The 21381-nt window shown below is 39.4% G+C and overlaps 1 protein-coding gene across 1 annotated transcript in view; it reads right to left on the bottom strand.

The window, feature by feature from the left end:
* The window catches only part of LOC100565481 (aldehyde oxidase 1-like), a 60474-nt gene that overhangs the window by 32717 nt on the left and 6376 nt on the right, over positions 1-21381 (bottom strand). The window contains 13 exon segments of the mRNA NM_001293248.1: positions 345-437; positions 2122-2284; positions 3106-3290; positions 4351-4460; positions 5429-5522; positions 7744-7895; positions 9617-9709; positions 10944-11088; positions 14821-14901; positions 15876-15965; positions 18279-18340; positions 18923-19049; positions 20297-20405. Coding sequence (NP_001280177.1) covers positions 345-437; positions 2122-2284; positions 3106-3290; positions 4351-4460; positions 5429-5522; positions 7744-7895; positions 9617-9709; positions 10944-11088; positions 14821-14901; positions 15876-15965; positions 18279-18340; positions 18923-19049; positions 20297-20405 — 1504 coding nt within the window.

Genomic DNA, 21381 nt, shown 5'->3' on the forward strand with positions numbered 1-21381 from the left:
CAGGGTATATTGTACTTCAGTGCAGTTAAACTGCATTCTGAAATTGCATTATATGACAGTGAAAGTGGAGCCCCAGCTATGGCTCTCAGGAACTCTGAACTGCTGAATATTTCTACACAGAACAGCAACATCTCCTCTTATATTACATTCCACTTGTCTATTCAGTCATAAGACACATAAGAACATAAGACATCCAAATGGATCAATACAATTTACTGGACATGGGAGTTACATATAATACTCAGAGAAGTTTAAGCCTTTTCTTCCAGGCCCCACACCAAATGGGAGTTTAAAAAATAAAAACCACACGTGAAATAGAGACCTATGAATTTAATGCCACTGACCTGGAACTTTTGCATATTCTGAGGCATTTTGGTATGAAAGGATTCAAGGGCACTTGCATAATTATCTGGTACACTGCAACCCTGACTAGGACACTGAAAGAAAATTATTTTAGTCACTTTTAAAAAAGGAAATAACTTGATTTAATTAATATTCAATCACACTTTTTTTAAAAGCCACATACAAATCAGTATAATTTGACAACCTTCTACAATAGCTCCTGCAGACCTAAATTGGTTCTCCAGGTATGAGAACATAAAGGCCTGCCGAGTCCAGCACGTTGTTTCCACAATGGCTGACCAGGGTCTGCAAGTAAGGCACAAGTAGAATAGCAACCTTTTGCTGGTGCTACTCAGCACCTGGCGTTCGGAGACATACGGGAGGAAAGGTACAGCCACTCCTGACTACAAATATGCTATGTATCTAGCAATAATGGATGCAATGTCCAAACAGGAACACATGATAAAAGAGTTGGGTTCTCTCCACTGTTGCTACAATATCAACTCCTGTCAAGGAGGAACTATCAGCTCTTTTTTTTATATATATATATATATACAGCAATGTGGCCAAAAAGCAGTTGGGAAAACGTGATAGAGCAAAACTTTTGGATATGTGGTTGGGCTTTCTCGCAGTTGTTCAGTAAGATTCCATATTCACAGTTTCACTTACCGGGGCTCAAGAGAGGGGGAATAATCTTTCTATTTGCTAAGTTTTCCAGGTGATTTTATGATATACTTCCCCTGGAGGTTACCAGAGTGTTGTATTGTAGGACCAAGGAAATTAACTGAGAGGACACTTCTTTGGGAAATTCTAAGTGCTCTGATGTAACACTATGGTATGTTGAAACCCGAATGAGGTAATTCAATGTTGTTTGGTTGTGTCCAACTGTTGTCTGACTGGGAACATATCATTCATGGATACAGGGGTCTTACTGTACACTCCTTACTGAACTTATTCATTCCCTACCTTTCTCTTGACCATGTGGCTATAGAGCTAATTGACTACAGCACAAAATATGACCTCAGGGCTGTAGTACCTGTTTAAGTATGATTTGTGAAACTGTGGTAATCCAGTATAGCCTCATAGCATATAGCTCAACTATACTTAGAATGAGTATATCATTGCTCAGTTTTTGTAACTAATTAAACCAGTGTATTTGTATACTGGCTCATTAATAAATATTATCCAAAGATTTCCTAGCCATTGTACATGTGTAACAGCACAACCTTAAAAAGAGAATTACTCACATGTTCTGAGCATTTTACCCTGCCCAGATAGGCCATATAACTGCCTCATTTTATGGATGGCTTTAGTTTTCTTTTCTGTTCTTTTGTAAAGTGGCACAGAGAAACCCATCCCAGCCACGCTACACACCACACTCTGTCCTTTATGGAAGTAAATTTAGTGAACTCAGGGAACCCGGCCTTTTGCCTTATTAGGTCTGCATTCAAAAATACCTGCCCTAGAAGTGTTCTCCTTGTCTTCTTATTGATAGTCTTCTATCTGAGTGGGCGTGATGTGTTCTTTTCAGTTGTTCGCAAAGTTACCCCACCTATCAGATTTATTTATTTTTTTGGAAACATATATATATATTTCAGGAGTTTTTTTTTCCAATACACCGTGCTTAGATAAAAACCCAAACAAAACGAAAAATATCAAAATATCCTCTTAAATCAAAGTACCTTGGCTTCAAACACTTCATAGATCAGTTTGATTTGGAACTGCTAACAACAAAACAGAAATACGTACAAAAGTTATACAATGAGAGCAAAAATTTACTTTCATCTGCAGTGACTGCAGCACCTCCAGATAAAATTTGAAGATGAAACTAGCAATGAGTGTTCTTCTGAACTCTATTTTGCCACCTGGAGCTGAGCTTGGGAGAAGAATTTCTTTCAGCCCCATTCTGCAAGCATCATCCAGCATCTGTTCATCCCAAGGCCTGGCAAAATAAATGAAATGTGCTTACTAGAACAGAGGACACATTAAATATGAATTTGACCATGTAATCACTCTGCCTCAAGCATTTATTCAATAGAACATGTTTCCCCCAAGTTGAATATGAGAACTGTTATATTGGTCTGCTATGCATCAAGATGAAACACATAGCAATCTGTTTTATTTTGTAATTTGTTCTTCTGCGCTTTTTCTATCCAAGCACAAAATCTGTTGAAACTGATTTCAAACTAAACACAATGTCTGTGATTATGTACAACGACCAAAAATTATCTAACTCATGACCACTCCCATACGTTGAACATAATTTGAACATTATGACTGCTCAAGAGGAAAAATTGATCCATAATTATGACTGCCAAACATGAAAGAAATCTCCAGTGGAAGGCCACTTGGTTAAGCATAAACTGTTATGTTTACAGTATCTAATGAATAGGCAGGCAAAAGGTGTGCCCCCAAGGCAGTTCTCTGCAGCCCGCTGCCCTATGGCGCAAATCTGATTTACTCCTCTAGAGCTAAAGTATTTATTTTGCAGCGAGATGGATATTTTCCACTCTTGGCAATCTCAAGCAGTGGAAGTTTGTAGCATAAGCAGGTTGAGAAAGGACAAGCTCACAATGCAAAGGTTGAAACTGGAAAGTAGACAAATAGTTATTTCTCATTTGAATGTTTTACTTTTTGACTGGAATTGGGTACTGCTAGGGAACCTGATTCTTCTCATAAGATGGGGCAAATATTTGGCCCCAAACCCCCTGAACCTGACCATCTTACTCTAAAGATTATCAGCCCTAAGACATCATATAGTACCTCCCAATGAGTGCCTGACATGTCTCCTTCGCAGCCATAGTTGTGGGGCCAACACCACCATAGAAGATGCTGAAATCCTTAATGATGTTGGAGCCTTCTTCAAAAAGGACCCTCATCCCTGCATTCACAATTGGCAACGCATTTTCCCGCCGCTGGGCCTGCCGAAATGCTGATACAAACTCATTCTGTGGAGTTGAAAAAAGAGAAAAGAGAGAAATAGCTGGGCTGCAGTATTCCTCAGTTTTTTCAAGATACACCACTTTCAGGTATTACAGTTCATTTGGATACTTACTTATATGCATGTCAGAAACCATGTCTATTTTTACTTTACAAAGCAAGAACATCCATTGTAATTTGGGGAGTACTGTGAGTTTTACCAGCTATTTTAAGAGTATTTTATTATATTTTAATCTGTTTTTACCACACTGTACTATTTACTGTTTTTAACTTTTCTATTGTGCTTTTTAAACTTGACTAAAATGTAGAATGGTTAGCCACTTTAAGTCCCCACAGGGAGAAAGCTAGGGTATAAAGATGATGATGATGATGATGATGATGATGATGATGATGATGATGATAACTCATAACCTCTGAGGATGCCTACCATAGATGTGGGCAAAATGTCAGGAGAGAATACTTCTGGAACATGGCCATACAGCCTGGAAAACATGCAACAACCCTAAACTCCAGTTGTCTATGGAAATAAAAACAAATGACTATTTACTTATATGTCTTTAGAATTGTAACTGAGCTACATGTTAAAATGATGAATAACTCTTGGAAGCAATCACAGGGAATCTCCAAGATCAGTAGGGAGTATATAATTTTTCTTCTTTTCCTACTTAATTTCAACTCTTCACAATGAGTTGAGTGGGCATTCACAAGACCAGACAGCTCACTATCTGAGTGTTTGAAAAGAGATGGGTGAGGTCTCTGAGTGAGCATGAGCACTCCAATTATGACCGCAATTTCCCATTCCTTTGAGACTGACACAGGGATCAGGATCCCAATGTCCTACAGATGCTGTTAGACTGTAGCTCCTATCAATTCTAGGCAGCAGAAGATATGATTAAGGATTGTAATGTTCCACTTTCTGGTGGGATACAGATTCCCCAGCCCTAGTTTAATGGTATAAGCCTCAAGTAAACACAGAAATCCTAAAATATTTAGAAAGATCAGATTAGGCAAGTTGTGGGATGCATTCTAATTAATCTCTACAATAAAGTGAGATATAAAATGGTTTACCTTCTGAGAATATGGAATGTGAATTGATAGCAGGATCTCATCTGGTTCAAGTGTATTGTTTCCAAATCCATCAGCAAAAAGGTTTCTGAAAGGTATGTGTCGTAATTTCCCTAATGAAGAAAATTGACAACTATTGTAAACTCATTAAAAAAACCTGAACAGTGGCCTCACTGTGATATTTGTGCTAAGCCTTCCACATAGGCCTTGAAGATGTACAAGCGAAGAGCACATAAAACTTAAGGAATAGTGACCGTGCTAATTTCCCCACCTTTTTAAAAAAGTAAATATATTTTTGGAGTTTCACTGACATCCCTACATTTAATATACAGTGTTCCCTCACTTAGGTTCCAGGACCACCCGCAATAAGTGAAAATCTGCAAAGTTGGGACACTATACCTATTTTAATATTCATACATTATTTTAGCAGTTATACACTATTTTAAGTCTTTATCAACCAATCGCGTGTTGATAAATCACCTCCTCCTGTTGCTGCTTGGGCTGCTTTTCTATCCTTTTGGCTTCTCCTTCCTCCTTTCCTTAGGCTGTAAATTATAATTTTTTAATGATTTATAATAGTCTTTTAGAGTTTATTGAACAACCACGAAACAGTGAATCTGCAAAAAGTGAACCGCGAAGTAGTGAAGGAACTCTGTATAGCAAAATAAGAGAATGGAGGAATAGAAAGGAAGGACAGATAGCTGGGATATATTTGCAAATATGATATGCAGGCACCAGAAATAGGTTTGCACATAGACATGTGTCTTCAGTTCAAATAGATAAAGTTGCATTGCATATTAACATAATGCAATCAAGTATTTTGTGATAGAAAGTATTGACTTCTTAAATCTCTAGTCAGTTGCAACTGAATTAATATCTGGATAATCTGAGGACCCTTCCACACAGCTGTATAAAATCCACATTGAACTGGAGTATATGGCAGTGTGGACTCAGATAACCCAGTTCAAAGCAGATATTTTGGATTATCTGCCTTGATATTCTGGGTTATATGGCTGTGTGACAGGGTCCTGAATCAAGTTAGCTACACTAAATGGCACATGAGAATGGTCTCCGACCCTACCTTGTGATGCCACATTGAGGATGCAGTTGCCAACTGCTAGGATAGGATTGAGGTCAGATGTTGAACTTCTGGTTATAATGTTTCCTCCAAAAGACTACAAAAAGGGAGGGTAAATGTTGCAGTTAGCAGGTAAAATAAAATGAAGGTAAAATAAAATAAAATAATAAAAAAGAGAAATGCTTATTAAATTAATGTATATTAAATAATATTGATTTCTCAGTAAACATATACTGTAATCTGTCATTGATGAAGTTAATCTAAAGCAAAAGGGTATGAAGGAATGAATGGATGAATATATATACACACATGCGCGCACGCACGCTCGGTAGGATCTGAACATCTACAAGTAGACATTCTGCTCCTACAAGAGGAAAACATTCCTGCATTCTCATCATAAATCAATGTATCTCTTCTCCAATATAGTGGAAAACAATGCAAAGGTCTACAACAGTGAAGGACAGACAGGTCTATGAAGTGGTTTGAGCATTGGGCTACAACTCTGGATTCAAGTTCCTGCTTGTCTGTGGAAAACCACTGGGAGCCCTTCCACACAGCCATATAACCCAGAATAACAAGTCAGATAATCCACAATATCTGCTTTGAACTGGGTTTTCTGAGTTCACACTGCCTTATAATCCAGTTCAATGTGGATTTTATACAGCTGTGAAGGGGTGACCTTTGGCAAGTCACTCTCTCTGAGACTCAGAGGAAAGCAAAGGTAAACCACCTCTGAAAAAAATCTAGCAAAGAAAACACCTCAGGAAACAAACCTGAAGGCACACGAGAACTGCAGGAACATGTGCATGTGTGTATGTTATAGCAGAAAGCAGAAGCTCCTTGGAAGAGAATTGCTTTCGCTTGGAAAGCACACTTTGGAACCTGCTCCCTTTGGACCATGAAACCTTTATTCCTTTAAAATCCCCTTTTTTATGTTATCCTAAACATGCATCCATTGCATTTTAACACATTGCATTACATTGCAGTTGGATTGGTTGAATGTTCTGCATAACATTATAAAAACAAAAGATTGCAGGCTGATCCTGCTGGAGTTTTTCTGGGTTTATTTATTTATTTATTTATTTTTACCAGCACCAAGACATGAATGAAACATGAAAGAGAGATTTCAGATGGATTGTTTCCCTCGAGGATGTGACAGGATCTCTTGGAGTTCTCTCATTCAAAGGGTTATAGTAAGCCAAAGTTTATTTATTTATCATGTCAGAAGCAAATTGAGAATAGTTATAATGTATTTTTAAAAATATAAACAAAGTTAAAAACTTGGCATTATACAAGATTTCCTTTGACTAGAAGCTGGCCACTTGGAGTGCCTCTGGTGTCACTGTAGGAGGTCCTCCATTGTGCATGTGGCAGGGCTCAGGCTGCATTGTAGTAAGTGGTTGCACTATGCAACAAAAGCCAAAGTTGACTTGAAAATAACAATAGGTAATATTTAGGTCATTATGGAGGTACTGTCACAAAATATTCATGGTCTGAAATGGAGCAACTATTTGTGTTGTGATGAAGTCTATACTACCTACTTTGTAAACTTACACGTTCTGAAATTCTATTGCACAATTCCTTTCCCCCAGTATTTCAGTACCCATTATTTCTCACTTTGCTATTGATGATGCTTTTTTTATGTTATTGTCTTGTAATGTTGTTGATTTTATTGAGATATGTTTTAATCTATGTTTGGGTTTAATTTTTGTTGGATCGGGCTTGTCCCCATGTAAGCCGCCCAGAGTCCCTTTGGGGAAATGGAGGCAGGACAGAAAAATAAAGTTGTTGTTGTTGTTGTTGTTGTTATTGGCCTGCATGTTAAAAAATGATATACAGACATGTCAAAGGGAGTAAAAGAAAAAATAAAGCGAATAGAAGAACTAAGAGTGTTGCTTCATTATTCAGGACTTTTCCCCCTTTGCATCCTCAATCTAGATGGCTGAAGGATTGGATGCTACAAAATCTCTGTTGCAAATTAACACACTTATTATGATATCTGATTCTGGGGATACCAGCCTATTCCACAATAAATTTGCTAGACTACGACTGCGTGTCTCAAGTTGTCTGATATGAGAGACTAACAATTATTTATTTTTCCCAGTGCGCCAGGGACTGGTACCATATTTGTGTCCATTGGCTACAATTGTTCCTTTCTTTCCTGGAAATTCTTCAGCATTTAGTGGCCGGTGGCTCATTCACAGGCAAATGGTCCAGGGACCATCGCTGGTTCTTATGGTGTCCTAGGACAATATTTGCTGCAGCCGATTCTTACAGTTATGCCTCTGCAAAACAGTGCTTCAGTTAAGAAAACATACAGCCACATTCCGGATCTGCTGACCACCCAGAGTTTTCAACTGTTGCAAGAGTGCACTGAATATCTTGGTTTTCTCTGCTGCAAGTTTTGAAACAGCCTTTGTCAAAGCATCTTTCACCACTGTCAGGCTACAGCCAGCTCCAAGGATTAGTCCTGAAAAGCGCAAAATATGAAGATAATTTTGCAGACATAGGTTTCCATTTTATTCAGATTATAATCCTCCACTTCTTTAAATTATTAAAGAATAGCATGAAGAAAAATGATGAATTATGTTTACTTATTAAAGCAGGGGTGGGAAAGGTACAATTTGCATGCTGACCACAATACCATTTTAGCAGCCTCTCCATACATCAACCAGGCCAAAGAAAAATATCATTTTTCACAACCAAATAGTTTAAATCACTCAATATAGTTTCAAAATTTGGTTGTTTTATTCCCAGTGCTTCAGCCTCAAACCCCTAACAAAGATAACCTTCCCCCAACCAGCTTAAAACAAAAGTAGAAGTTACATCACATCAATTTTGAGCTTTTCTTGGCACATCTGAGATATGCTATGTGTAAATAATACTTCCCAATGCAATGAACCTTTCTTTGAGTTAAAAGCACAAGGTTTGCACAGTATAAATGTGTCTGTTTCAAGGTATCTTTATATAGCATTCTCAACCTTTTTACATTGGAGGAGCTCTTAAAATGCTTTTTTATTTTATTTACAACATTTATTAAATATTCAGTCATGACCTCTTGAGTGACTCCCTATTGACTTCTTGCAGAAGACTAAGGTTCCAAGGAAAACTGGATGAGAAATCCTGCTTTATAAGGCTCACAGACGTAATCTGGTAAATTAATTTTTCTGGAGTAGCAATGATAATGGGCATTATTATGACCTACAGTGACTAAATTCTGTAAATGTGCTTAGAATTCAGAAGTAAAACTTATTCAATGTTGTAATACTTTATTTAAAAGTTTGTGATCCATAGATTTCTGGAAAACAGTGGCCACAGTTGCTTATAAATTGGCAATACTGGCTAGAAGCCAATGGAGAATGTTCAAAAGATATGGAACACATTTCTGCACTCCTTTTGCAAAAAAGACTTTGTTTGGAAAACAGTACACCCTCCACATTTTAGGTTAAACTTTTGCAGAGTTGATTATTTGCAGATCAGGTTAACATGTTTTCTCTAGGAACCTCTTCTCCAGCATGGTTCTATGGACAACATCCACTGAAGATTTCTAGAGAAGCTTTCTATCAGGTTTTTTAAAAAGTAACTTATTTAAATGCATGCACAAATTTTAAAAACAGATTTAAAAAACTCAGGACTTGGGGAACTGTGTTGGCCATGTACTGTCACAATTTAATAAGTGCTTTTCACAGGCATGGGTTTTCTCATGTTTAGATCAATACATGCTGGAAATCTTCAGAAGCTCAAGTCTCACAGCTCAATTTAGAACTAAAAGATGTTGTTGTATAGATCACAAAGAACACCCTTGAACTGTTCCCACTGCTCTTAACATGGTTTCTCTCAAAGGCAGCCCTAGGTTTTTTTGCTATGTAAGCAAAACTAGGGCCGCCCCCCCCCCCGAAATCCCCCCCCCAACATACCGGCGGCGGCGCGCTCTCCAGCTGCGGAACTACGAAGGCCTCCAGGAAAGCCTTGCTTTCTCGCGAGATTTCGCGAAATCTCGCGATAAGAGCGAGGACTTCCTCGTTCCGCGGTGAGCGACTTGATGGTCACTGCCGCCGCCACCGCCGCTGCTGTCTAGAGAGCGCCCCCCAAGGGCTGTGCCCCAAGCACAGCTTCAATAGCTTCAATGATGAACCGGCCCTGGTTTCTCTCTTACATGGTACCCAAAAGGGTTAAATGAAGCTTACTGACCATCTCCTGTGTGTTTCACCACATGGAGGTCCAATATTCTGGTGGGTGAGATGATAACTGGATGGAATACACCTTTAAATTTCATTTGAGGTCCTAAGAGGTAAAATGTAACAATCAGATTTAGGAGTAAGGAAAATGTGGAAGATCACCATTTCAACTATCTTTTGAAATATATTCATCTGTTTATTAAATACTTAGAAAGTTTGCGATTTTCAGCTGACAACATTCAAAAGCTGGACCAGTGTACTAAACAAGGAAAATAAAAAATGTAATTTTAAAAAACAAACTGACGTTATATTAAAACATACCATTATTAATGAACCAAGACTAAGCATATGTAAGGGTTGCTTACCTGTAACTGTATTTCTTCGAGTGGTGATATGTAAAAATCGCACATATGGATTTTCACTGTGCATGCGCAGCTATTCCAAATAGCAGCAATGATAATGGGCATTATTATGACAATGGGCATTATTATTCCAAATAGCTGCACATGTGCAGAGCAAACCCATATGTGCGATTTTCACAGACACCACGATGAAGCAAAGTCTTTAGTTACTGGCAAAAACTATATATGAAAGGAGATATTCTTGCCCAAGTAAGATGTCCCAGCCCAATATTCCAAACAGGTGGAATCACCACTGAAAAGACTCAACTATATGACTTTTCATATAGTTGTAGAACTGACCTTTGGGTTTTCTGAAGCAGCGCAGCAAATGGTTCTTACATGTACTCACCCAAATTAAAAGTGACTCAGATTCCAAGTCAACCAAGTTCTTTTGGCATCTGGCATAAAAAAATCCCACAATCACTTCTTCCTACTCTGTTTGTAAAATAATAAATTAAATTGCTAGGAATTTGTCATCCTATTGTGATATCTAATAGCTGCTCCTGAGGTGACTGCCTGATTCTAATGATAGGATGGTCCTGATGGACACAAAGTATGGCTGACTCATAGTAACACTAAGGCTAATCATGCAATTTTCTTGGCAAGATTTGTTCAGAGAAGACTTGCCTTTGCCTTGGTTTGATTTTACCTTCCTCTGAGGTTGAGTGTGAGTGTCTTGTCAAAGGTTTCCATGGCCAAGCAGCAATTCAAACCTGGTTCCAGAGTCACAGTCCACTGTTAAAACTACTACACTTGCCGGTACCTTATCAAATTCTGCAGGAATTCTATATTTTAAAAATGAAGATCGCTCTTTTGCTTGTGAAACCCTGTCCCATGACTGAAGGATCCAGAAGTGATTTCGCACAAACTATTGACTAGTTTGCAGTGGATCATCATAAGAAAATATTTCTGTTGAACGTGGAATAATGCTTTACGTACCAACGGAAGTATTCCCTATTACAAGAGGAGCTTGCGGGTACTTCGCTTTCAATTCCAGAAGCTCATTTAGATTCACAGGAGAAATCCATGTTGTTCTTTCTCCGTGAAAAATAAGAGTTTGCCCTGTCTGATTTTCAACCATTTTCTGAAAAGAAAAACAAACAAATCCAGCATTTAGGTTATCAGTGAATTCAGTTATCTCTGTTACTCAGGCACTGGGTCTTAACACAATCATCATCATTAGTATTCTATTCCACAAGGCATCCTTGCTGTGAGATGTTCCTCTCACGATGAGCAATCTAATTGAGCATGCTGCTTGACCATGCATTCTGTTTATAGACCTAGGGGCGGCAGACTAGTTTAGGGTGGTTTGGAGCAATCTGTGTATGGAGGTATCACACATAGCTTGTCTCCCTTATCATTGTGGTTCTATCTATTCTGTCATATAATGCAGTTTGAAATTGCATTATATGGTCAGTGTAGACAGGTTCCATCTATATTGCCATATCATGCAGTTTCAGAATGCAGTTTACCTGCATTATATGGCAATGTAGGCTCAAACAATCCAGTTCAATGTAATTAAGCTGCATTCTGAAACTGCATGCTATGGCAGTGTAGATAAGACCCATTTAATGCAGCTTAACTGCATTGAACTGCATTATATGAGTCTACATTATACGGCAGTGTAAATAGGGCTTGTGATGCTATTTGCGCACTACATTACCTAGTGCTTGTTCACTCAGGCCTCATCTAGCTTCATTCAAAGCTAGCTTCTAGCTGCGAGGGCTAGACAACAAACTGCCATGAAAGTGCACAAAAGAAAGCCCTTAATGTGCATCAGTGCTCTGTGGTTTGTATAACCATTATTTGGGCCTCAAATTGCTTCCAGGATTTCCTATGTAATCATCAGTACTGCAAAAAAGAAACACTTTATTCAATATCAGGTTGAAACGTTTCTGGTCCAATTTACCTGTCCAAACGTATCTTCCCCTATGAGCCTACAAGAACCTTAAGATCATCTGGGGAGGCCCTGCTCTCGGGCCCACCTGCCTCACAGGCACGGCTGGTGGAGACGAGAGATAGGGCCTTCTCGGTGGTGGCTCCCCGGCTGTGGAACTCCCTCCCCAGTGACATTCGGCAGGCCCCATCCCTTTTGGGGTTAAAAAAAAAACTGAAGACCTGGCTATGTACGCAGGCATTTGAAGAACAAGCATGTGTTAGCTTCGACGTGGTCTGAATTACGGCTCTTGTATAAGGTCTGGTGGATGAATGGCATAAGCACTTTGCATTGTTTTAAACTTTATATATTGTATTTTATGACTGTTTTAACTGTTTTAACATTTTAGTTCATTGTATAATGGTGTAACGGCATCAATTGCCACCTGTAAGCCGCCCTGAGTCCCCTCCGGTGAGAAGGGCGGGGTATAAATAATTGAAATAAATAAATAAACTCCAATGATCAGTGTAGACAGAGCCCCAGACAAATACACTGGAACCTCTACTTAAGCATCTAAATTTAAGAGCGTTTTGAGTAAGAGTGGTTGTTTGGCCCAGGTTTCACTTTGACACAAGAGCAGTGTTTAGAATAAGAGCGAGCGCCAGAGGGCTTTCGGGCTTCAAGACAGCAGCCTCTGTGCCTTGCGCTCTTGTCTGCTTTGGGAGATTGCTGTCCACTTTGCTTTCATCTGCTTTGAGGAACTTCGGGTTAGTTGATTTTGTGTGGTTTTTATTTCTGGTATGTTTGGCTTCATGCAGAGAGAGAGGAAGAGAGAGCAAGAGAGGGAGGGAGGCTGGAATGAAGAAAATGATGCTTCTGCCTAGTCTCTTTGTGCTTCCTTGCCACAAATTTGTGCTTCTACCATATTAAAGGTGATCTTTCTTTTTTATTGTTCCATGTGAATGTACATTTATACATTATTTGTTATTTATAAAGTACATTTTCTTATTTAAAAACATGTAACAAAAAATGGGAGGTCAGGGGCCAAAACAAATTAATAGCATTTCAGTGGGAGCTTCTGAGTTAAGAGCTTGGTCACAGAACAAATTAAACTCTTAAGTCAAGGTATCACTGTATTGAGACGGTGGCAGGACTAACCGCTGTTACATCAGTGAAGCAAAACACATGCCATATCTGCTAGAATATGTGGTTTGGATTGGATGTATCTGTGGCTGTTTGCTCACTCAGGGATTTCCTCTCTGGAGGACGAGAAGAAGAGAACTTGGCAAGTCTGTGAGCTTGGCAGATAGCCCTGCTCAACAAAAGGAACTTGCAAACACTCTCAGCATTAGGGTTCATATCTCACCATGATGGGAATGACTGGTGCTGAGAACTAAGTGTTCAGAAAACTATTGTGAGAAAGCAAACTGTTTCAGAAATAGCCAAAAGCATTACACACCCCAGTTTTAAGACAATTTTGGAGTTTTATGTAAGCAGGAATCTTTATCTGCTGAAATCCAGGTCAATATTTGAACTGGTTCAAGGGTCATGCAGTGGTGATAAGTGAAACTGGAGTTTGTTAAGCTGCCTTTTTATTTCACACAAAGCTCCAGAGATCATTAAGGAGGAACAGTAAATATGCAAACTCATAAGCTAAACAATTACCCCAAAAGTGCCTTGGGACAGATGTCCATAATCTTTGTTGTATGGCGATCAATACAGACAAAGGACACTCTTGCACTGGCAATCTAGCTTAGAAGCAGTTCAACAGGAACTCCCTCCCAAGTGATGTTAGGTCAGCCCCCTCCCTCCTGGCTTTCAGAAAGACAGTCAAACCTGGCTTTGGGAGCAGGCCTTTGAGAAGCACCATGTGCAGTAGGTTTACTTGAAATTGTGAAATTGACTCTGGATCGGCCTTAGACCTTGCTTTTTGGATGCTGTATCTTAACACTGGATTGTATTTAAACAGGTTTTATGTATGCTTATTTTAATTTAATGTAACTTTTATGTTTATGCTGTAGGCACTATGTAATGCCAGAAGTAAGCTGCCTTGAATCCCCCCAAGGGTTGAGAAAGGTGGGATATAAATATGGTAAATAACTAAATAAATAAACTGGTTTTGCTGCAGGGTGAATAGATTGAGAGTCTAGAAATGGTTTGAGGCCAGGAAGAGGATTACATTGAACATTCCCCCCCCCCCCCCCCCTATTTTGGAGTATCAGTGCACATTGGGGGTGAAAGAAGATGGGAAAGTGACAGTTAGCAGTGGAGATAGCCAATTACCCCTTCCAGGAGGTGTCTTAAGCCCCATCTACACTGCCATATAAAATCCAGATGATCCGCTTTGAACTGGATTATATGACAGTATAGACTCATATAATCCAGTTCAAAGCAGATAATGTGGATTATATGCTTTGATAATCTGGATTATATGGCAATATAGAAGGGGCCTTAGCCTTTTCAACAATCCCCATTCTGGATCCTTTAGGAGGGGCAGGTGTCTACAATATGCTCCACATTTTGTGAAGCTCATTTCACGTTGTATCTGGGACATATTGTCCCATGCTGCAGACTTTTTGTAAAAATGTGGTATCTCCTTTGATGTGCGTTGTAATGGCCAGAGTGGTGTGCATTTTTAGCCACCCTGGCCGCAAGTCAGCTTCAAGCTGTATTATATGGTTAGTGTAGAAGAGCCTGGAAATGGTTAAATCCAGGCCTGTAAAACATTTGGCTATTCAATTTTGTGCAAGTCAACACGATAACTTACCAAGTGGAAGGGTTCATCTTACCTTCGAGAGGTTGACAGCAACATATGACACAGGCAGTAAACCAATCAAATATTTTCTTTGCTACATACTCAGTGTTCACCCCTTATATACATTTAAAAGATGGTGAGAACTGCCCAAACTCATATACTCTGTGTTTCCCAAATGTTCTTACTATGAGTTCTGGAGGAAAAATCAGTTCTTGGGTGGGATCCAAGGGCTGGAATTCTTCTGCAGGAAACAGTGTTGTACAAGTCTTGAAATAGTAAAATGAAAACAAGAAAAAAATTACACAGGCAAGTGAGCACATTTCATTTGGCAATAACCATTCTGAAATAAAAATATGTGAGATATTCCAGTGGAACACAAAAATGGTGGACATCTTAAATTAAATTTAAATTAAATTTAAACCAAGCAGATTGCAGTTTGACTTTAAAGAATGGCTATTCAATCATTATGAGAGTAAGTGCTGGAATCAGATACCATTAGTCAGCAACAGGAGGAGCATGCTAAGACCCCTTCTACACAACTGTATAAAATCCACATCATCTGCTTTAAACTGGATTATACAGCAGTGTAGACTAAGATAATCCAGTTCAAATCAGATAATATAGATTTTTTGCTTTGATAACCTGGATTATCTGGCAGTGTAGAAGATGCCTATGGCTGGATCTACACTGCCCTATATCCCAGGATCTGATTCCAAATTATCTCCTTTGAACTGGATTATATATATTACATTGACAGATAATCTGAAATAAGAAGATAATGTGGTATCAGATCATGGGGTATAAGACAGTGTAGTTCCAGCATAAGCCTCGTTACCCCACTGACTGGTCCCGTCTATACTGTCATATAATCCAGATTATCAAAGCAGACAGTCCACGTTATCTGTTTTGAACTGGATTACATGTCTATATTGACATATAATCCACTTCAAACCAGATAATCTGGATTTTATATGGCAGTATAGAAGGGGCCTCAGGCTTTTGGAATTAACTCCAGTCTCTCCCCCATCTCTTCCAATCATATATATCATCTATAGCAGGCATGGGCAAACCCAGGCCCGCAAGCTGGACGCAGCCCTTTCGGCTCTTTCATCCAGCCCTCATCTGCCTCATTCCTCTTCTCAGCCTGCCGGCTCACCTCCTCCCCAGTGGCGTGGCTCCCTCCTATGCTGCCTGAAATCTATTGATCAAACAAACATGAGCATATTAATCTGTAACTTACATTTTCTTCCTTGTTAGGTAACAGAGATAGCTGGTCTTCTTGGTCTAAGCAACAAACCCCATTCTCTTTATTTTGGCAACAAACTGATTCCTGAACAAAAAAGAACGTTCAGTTAAATATTAGTGCAGCAATTTAAATAAAGATGGAACAGAAGATTCACATGGTTATGAAAAGGAATTGGATCTGGATTTTAGCTAATCAGAAAATTACGCCCAAATATACTGTATACAGACAGTCCCCAATTACAAACAACATAGGTTTGTTCTTAAGTTGAATTTGTCTGTAATTCATAACAAGTACATTTTTAAGTGTAACTGTAGCCACATGTGTGTGTGTGTGTGTGTATGTGTGTGTGTGTGGCTGCAGTTACACTATATATATATATATATATATAGAGAGAGAGAGAGAGAGAGAGAGAGAGAGAGAGAGCGCGCTTTGGATAGCACAGGGAAGGGTTAACCCCCATGCTGTTTGTTTTGCTGCCTGTGCCCCTCTTCAGAATATTTCAAATCACTTTCTGTCCCTGTGATAATTGGATTTTTTTTTTAAATAGCTTGTTGTGGAAACAAGATTTGGTGATCAAGCTTCAGCGGAGACACATTTTCCCCATGACAATTCTTCCAGGAGTGAATTTCCCTCCCGTGGTGTAATTTCTCTCACTTCCTGTCATCTCATTCCCGTTCTTAACTAGGAAACATTTGAAGGTCAGATTTTTGTAACCCAGGGAGTGCCTGTATAGGGGAATGTTTCTACAATTATTTTGTTCAATCACAATGTAAGAATTCTACAACAGCAATGTGGCATCCCATTTATCTCCTTTGAAAGAAATCAGATTTATTTGTTTGATAGCATTTCACATTTGCAACCAACTACAGCTAAACAGTTGTTTCATTGGAAATAATTTAACACTGATTCTAGTAAACGTTGCATTTCTGTACTTGCTATTGTGCTAGTCCCCTACCTGAATAGTATCTTTCTATGAGAAAATCAATCCAGCATGTGAATGAAGGGCTGCCAGGCCAGGTCTATCCCAAGGTCTATGATTTCAAGACCAAAACCTGAGACTAGAGGAGATGCCTTCTGATACCACAGAGACAAGTTTGGTGATGTTATTCATCTTGATATATTAAACATCAATCATAGATCTTCAGAGTATGCCCTTCAATTAAAAAAAAATCCTACCAGATATATTAAACAGGGAAATAACTTCTTCAGTCACTTCTCAAAATAGCACTCAAAATTTCAATATACTTTCCCCTGGAGAAGGTTGAAATGGAGCAGGCCTGAGACCTGTGGCTTCCAACAACTTGTATTAGACTTTGTGGGCTAAAAGTGTATTACAGTGTGTATCCCTTTGGGTCCTTTCACATTTGGGCCTATCCAGACAGGCCCATATCTCGGGACCTGTTTGAGTTTTTACCGGAGGCGTACAAATGACGCCTCCAGTGAACACGAATTAATTCGGAATAACCTAAGTTAACCTAAGTTAATTAGATACAACATTAGACACGGGACTTCTTGAAAGGTCTGGGTCTAATGGGGTATTGGGTCTGTGAGGATTCACTTTTGGGTAGTCCTGGGAATTCCCATTGCCATCCCAAACCTTTTGGGGGGCCCATTTACACCTAAAAATAAAGTAAATTTTACCTGGCCACCATAACTTGCCCTGGTTGTTTTTGGGGGGCGGGGGGGGGGGGGGGGAGTGGGGATGGGAATCCGCACCAAAGCAGGTCTTTAAAACTTACTTTGGCATGGATTTTGGCACTATCTGGAAGCACCCATAGCTTTTAGGGAAAAGATTCATACCACAGCCAGCATGCCCAGTTAAGCAGCTCCAACAGCTGAAGATTACTGTTTGTGGGACTGTCCACAGAGCTGACAACTGAATATGACATCTCTGGAGTATGTGAGTTTTTCCCCCCAGTAAGTGATTTCAGGCTCTGGAGGTTGTCACAAGATCATGTTCCTGTTTCTGGTGCTACTAGTGACCTCTATTTTCAGCCTTTGGCTTAAATAAAACATCCTTGGGTCATCTGATAAGAAACTGGTTTCAGGACTTAATGGCAGGCTTTGGCAAGGGATTACTGGACCAGTCCTTTGGGCAGGAAAAGTATCCCAGGTTCTTCCCTTGCTAAAGAATTAGTTACAGCTGGGTTAGACCCCAGAAGTTTCTTCTGATAGATAGGCCAGCAGAGACTGGGCACTGGATTCAAAATTTGTAAGGGAAAGCTGCTAATCCAGTATAGCTACCATTGTTTATGCTTGCCTCCAAGGGAATAATATAATAAGGCACCACAGTATAAACTGATAAAATCTACCCAAATACTATTATCACATCTGCTGCATCATATGCATATGCGCGCGTGCACGCACACACACACACACACACACATCGATTCCTACCTTACAGAAGGTCTTAAAGCCATCAATAATAGGTCGGTAACCAGTGCAGCGACATAAATTACCTAGATAAACAATAAAAGATATTAATAATTATTTCTTCCAATAACCCAAACGATTGAATTTACATCTCAATGAGTTCAGCCCAGGCATGGCCAAACTTCTGCTTTCCAGGTGTTTTGGACTTCAAGGCTCACAATTCCTAGCAGCTGGTAGGCTGTTAGGAATTGTTAGAGTTGAAGTCCAAAACATCTGGAGGGTCAGAGTTTGCCCATGTTTGCTCTGGCTCTTTAACATTTATAAAATATTGTTGTTGTTTATTTGTTTATATCACACTTTCAAATGTATAAAGTACTTTTCTGTTAAAAGCAACAATGAAACACATTGTGCTTCTAATCTATACACCTAATAAAAGTTATGTATGTGTGCATGTGATAGGGGTGTCCACTTACACAGACAGCCTCCCGCCTCCACAAACACCAATGGCCCTCCCTCCAATGACATTGCAGGTTATAGTGAGTGCCATGAACATGAAGCCCAAACCCTGCCAGTGTCCTCCACAAATACCATTCTGCCCCCCACCCAAGTGAAGGCTTTCATTGGGGGACAATTTCCTCCTAGATGTTTGTTCTCACTAAAACACTTACCTGCTAGGGCTTCAATTATTTGATCTGATGTGGGTTCCATGTGGTTACGCAGCAAAGCATAGATGGACATCACCATTCCAGGGGTGCAGAAGCCACACTGAGACCCATGGCTTTTAGCAATTCGTTCCTAGGACAATAAAAAACTTGCTACAAGGTAACTAAACCCCCTTTATTTAAATATTTTATGTAAGCAGATTTTTTTTAAAAAAAAAAAGATTAGTGAAGTAGAAAATGAGACTGATTAGAAAGGTTGCCATGGTCTGGCTTAGTGTTTACAAAGTGTCATAAAAACCAAGACACCAAGGCACTCCAGTATAATCACATACAATCTACCACAATCTGTCTCAACACGGTCAAGCAACTGGCTAATTCGGGGGTACAGCTGTGCTGAAATACAAAAGGGCACCACACTCATTGGAAAATCAGATTAGTGGAATCAGGAATCACCATAAACAAACCATGAGTGGAAGGTCTGTGGCTCATTGAACTTACAATGGGAATGATCACTACCTGTAGACAGGATGCCTTATCCCCAATAAGCCAAAAAAGGGCACCCCAATATCCCAAATTCATGATGTGGTTAACTTATTTACTTATGTCCTGCAATTCAGATCCTGAAAATTCCCTCAAGAAAACTCACAATTTCACATAAGGAATTATAAATAGGCATAAAGAGTTTTAAATAGTAATATTAAAAAGAAAAGTAAGTTAGAACAAACATTCAGCAGGAAGAGCTAAACCCTCAGCCTGAAAAATGGATGTCCAAATGATCTCACAGATGTCCCTGGGCTTTGCCTGCCATACAAAATGAGACTATCTTGTTAAAACTAAGGAGGTCTTGACAATGCCAAGATGGGAGACCACCAGGAAGATTGTTATCCATGCCTTGAGAAAAGGTGAGATAAAAAATGTGAAAAATTGTGACAAGTAAATTAAAACACGAAACACACCTTTTTTGCCAAGCTGCTAAAAGCTAAAATGTTGGTCACCAGTACCACGAAATATCTATTATTAGTGCATGGGCAAATTCAGCCCTTCAGGTCTTTTGGACTTCAACTCCCACAATTCCTAACAGCCAATAAGCTGTTAGGAATTATGGGAGTTGAAGTCCAAAACACCTGGAGGGCCAAAGTTTGCCCATGTCTACACTAGCTCCTCTTTGCTTGGTTGTCAGTTGCATGAGTCTGAATGTTGTATCTGAGACAACTGGAGTGAACATTTCTACATGTGGACTCCTATTGAACGCTGGATTTAGGCTTCGTGCCATACCCTGCCTTCTGCATCAAGATACAAAGTGTTACTGTGCACAATCATGTATTCTTACAGCACTACCGAGTTGAAATTTACAGAAAAGAAGTTGCCACATGCATTTACCTGAACTGGATGAATCCTGGTTTTTGTATTTCCAATTCCTTCCACAGTGACAACTGCAGCGCCATACAGTGAACATATGGGAATCAAGCATGCGTTGGCTGAATAATGGCTTAGATTGTATAGGAGAGCATATTTACCATTATTGGAAATATATTATTTAACTGTATTATTTGTCATGGTTGAATAGGTACCCCAGTGGTACAGCAGGTTAAACAGCTGAGCTGCTGAACTTGCTGACTGAAAGGTTGGCGGTTCGAATCCGGGGAGTGGAGTGAGCTCCCACTGTTAGCCCCAGCTTCTGCCAACCTAGCAAACATGAGTAGATTAATAGGTACCGCTCCGGCAAGAAGGTAACGGCGCTCCATGCAGTCATGCTGGCTACATGACCTTGGAGGTGTCTACTGACAATACTGGCTCTTTGGCTTAGAAATGGAGATGAGCACCAACCCCAGAGTCGGACACAATTAGACTTAATGTCAGGGGAAAACCTTTATCTTTTTGTTTGCTGGATTACAGGAAGAACTGTTTGTACTGTAGCTGCAGCATTTTAACAGATTGGAAGGTACTGAAACAGGATCTAGTTGTTCAGCAAGTATTTTTTGTGTTTTCTTACTATGCTCAGCTAAAAGGAGAAAAAATTGTGTAGGCACAATTGGTCCCTCTTTATCTAATATATGTAATTAATCAAAGTTCAACAGAGCACTATGTGTCAAACAGAACAATGTCACTATTCACAATTTTGTATTATGACAACTATTACTGTTTTACTTGACTAAAAATATATCCACTGACAGCTGTGACTAAAACAAAAAATGAGCAGTTTGAAACAATCCATACCAGTTCTTTGATGTGTTCTTTTACTTTGTTTTATTTTGTTTAGTTTTCTTTTATTTTAAAATACTTCTTCTGGCCACTGAAAGCTTACTTTACTTGCCTGATGTCCACATGCCAGGAACCCAATGAGAGCAATAGGGTGGTTATGAAGTACAGCATGGCAAGGAACATTTTCATTATTGAGCCATAACTGAAAAGTCATATGGGACCCTTCCTTCTTGCGGGCGTGTGTGCGCTCCATCTAAATATCT

Source organism: Anolis carolinensis, chromosome 1, assembly GCF_035594765.1.
Source record: "Anolis carolinensis isolate JA03-04 chromosome 1, rAnoCar3.1.pri, whole genome shotgun sequence".
NCBI classification, from domain to species: domain Eukaryota; kingdom Metazoa; phylum Chordata; class Lepidosauria; order Squamata; family Dactyloidae; genus Anolis; species Anolis carolinensis.